Below are 2,625 nucleotides of genomic sequence, written 5' to 3' on the forward strand. Positions count from 1 at the left end.
AGCCTCTTCTCCTTGCTTTCCCTGCTCAACAGGCTTACAGCAGTTTACAATGGTGGGAGTGACACTTATTAAATACAGGTCATTTGAAAATTTTCTAATAGCCCTTGTCTCTTAGTAATGCCAAAGGTATGGCTCATACGTATTTTACTTTTATTCTTTATATTGATTCTGTGGTTCTCTGGGAAGCTGTGTGGTTTCACCATTTTCCTCTAGACCTGGAAGTCAGCCCCATATTATCTTTCAATATGGGTAAAAGGCAACTACTGTTTATATTATTGGCTCATATCCAGGAGCCACAATAGAGTATGAGGTTTCTGCCTTATCCAGGCTGTGCTGTTCTCTACAGGTTCTTGAGCAGGCCAGAGTGGAAATCCCCCTGTTTCCCTTCAGCATTGTTCAGTTCTCTTTTAAGGCATTTTCATCCATCCTCACTGAAGAGATGAACAAAAGGGTAAGTGGATGGGTTTTGCTGAATGATTTATTTAATGATTTACTATAATCTCTCATCATTAAGTAAAGTTATATGTGCTGTATTTAATTTGTTGTATCTTTCTCTAGATTTTTACTATCTGCATATTAACATTTAAAAAATATTTTATAAAAATGGGAGTCAAATTTATTTTTCATTTAACTTTATTTTTTCATTTAACAGTATATCTCGTACATCTTTCTGTATCACTATATATCTTATTTCCCTTGTTTTTAATGGCTACATAGTATTCTGCTATACGATATACCTATTAACAGCATTTTTACAAGTATTATTTGTAATAGCAAAAGTGCTATTACACTTTGGCTATTAGATTAAAAATAGCACTTTTGCTATTACAAATAATACTTCAGTGAATATCCTTGTACATTTGGCAAGTATTTGTGTCAAAAAAATCTTTGAATAATCCCATGCATTGACTCAGGATTTCAATTCTCTTTCCACATTCATTCTCATACTATATTCTGTTGTTTTTCCTGCAGATGAGGATTAAGTGGACAGAGATAACAACTGTCTATGCTGGGCCATTTAGCAAAAATTGCAATCTCAGGGCTCTGAAGAGGCTGTTTAAGAGCTTTGGCCCAGTCCAGTCAATGACTTTTGTTCTTGAAACCCATCAGGTAAGACCAGAAAATTCCGATTTTGATTTTCTACATTAGTGTTAGACATTCAGGTGACTGCTGGGGTCATGCAGATAGCCAATATTCATGAAGTAAGCCGGATTGCTACCAACTGGAGTGTGAGACATACACTAACAAGGGCGGTTGTTGACCCACAAGAATGTATATCTAGTATTGTGAGATCTTTTGGGGGGGGTGTGTGTGTGTGTGTTAAAGAATTGAGAAACCTGGCTGGGCATGGTGGCTTATACTTGCAATCCCAGCACTTTTTGAGTTTGAGGAGGTAGGATTGCTCAAGCCCAGGAGTTTGAGGCCAGCCTGGGCTATATAGTTGGACTACATTCTACAAAAAATTAAAAAACAAGAACTGAGAAATCTGTCAATTTTCATATGTTGGCTCCCATTTTCTCAAATATCAGGCCATACAGAAAAATATGTCTGCTAGTAGAATATAACCTATGGTCCTTATGATTGTAACCTCAGCTTTAAATAATATACCCTTTCAAAAAGAGAAGTAACGTTCATCTCTTAGAAAGTTACTTCTGTTTTTACAGAGTAGGCTCATGGCTTGGTCAAGATACAGGAGGAAGATTATGGGAGGGCTTTTGTTGTTGTTGTTAGTTCTCTAATCTCGTAGAGTAAGTTTGTTGTATTAGGTTTATACTTACATAAAAGCCGTTTAAAGAGATTACTTTTATTTTAACAAAAATAATACTTGCATATGGTTTTAAAAATTTATATAGTTCAGGTTGGGCACAGTGGCTAACACCTATAATCCCATCACTTTGGGAGCCTGAAGCAGGTGGGTCATCTGATGTCAGGAGTTTGAGACCAGCCTAACCAACATGGTGAAACCCCATCTCTACTGAAAATACAAAAATTAGCCAGGCATGATGGCACATGCCTGTAATTTCAGCTACTCAGGAGGCTGAAGCAGAAGAATTGCTTGAACCCAGGAGGCAAAGGTTGCAGTGAGCTGAGATTGCATCACTACACTCCAGCCTGGGTGACAGAGCGAGACTCTGTCTCAAAAAAAAAAAAAAAATTTTTTTTATATAGTTTAAAAGGACTTCACAAGTTAAATCTTCATCTTCACAGTCATATAAATACCATATGATAAATACCATAAATAGACTAAAGTTTATGTATGAACCTATAATATCATAAGCACATTATATAGAGACATGGGAGAAATTATGAAAAGAATTAAAAATGGAAACAGTATAATAGGATGTTTGTAGAATGATATACAATAAAGGTAACAATGGGGAACAATGGAGACCTCCAGAGGGAAGAATTAGGCAGCTAGCTAAAGGGATTAGGGGAAGACTTCACTGCAAACATAGTGTTCCTTTAGAATTTGGATCTAGGTAACTATTAAACTGGTGTATTACTATGTCTGAAAGTGAAATAAAAACACTTCTAAAGTGATGTAAGCACAGGAGCCTAGATATTTTTAATGTGCTGTCTCCAAATTTTTAAATTTTATATATATATATATATATATATATATAT

At 35.6% G+C, this 2,625-nt stretch overlaps 1 protein-coding gene across 5 annotated transcripts in view; it reads left to right on the top strand.

The window, feature by feature from the left end:
• REXO5 (RNA exonuclease 5) overlaps positions 1-2,625 on the top strand; it is a 52,315-nt gene that overhangs the window by 41,259 nt on the left and 8,431 nt on the right. For all 5 annotated transcript variants that reach the window (XM_017534322.2, XM_017534324.2, XM_037740558.1 and 2 more), the window contains 2 exons: positions 347-451; positions 973-1,110. In XM_017534322.2, the coding sequence (XP_017389811.1) occupies positions 347-451; positions 973-1,110 (243 nt within the window). The remainder of the gene's footprint in view (positions 1-346; positions 452-972; positions 1,111-2,625) is intronic.

The sequence above is a fragment of the Cebus imitator genome, unplaced genomic scaffold (assembly GCF_001604975.1).
Source record: "Cebus imitator isolate Cc_AM_T3 unplaced genomic scaffold, Cebus_imitator-1.0 Scaffold85, whole genome shotgun sequence".
In the NCBI taxonomy this organism is placed as follows: domain Eukaryota; kingdom Metazoa; phylum Chordata; class Mammalia; order Primates; family Cebidae; genus Cebus; species Cebus imitator.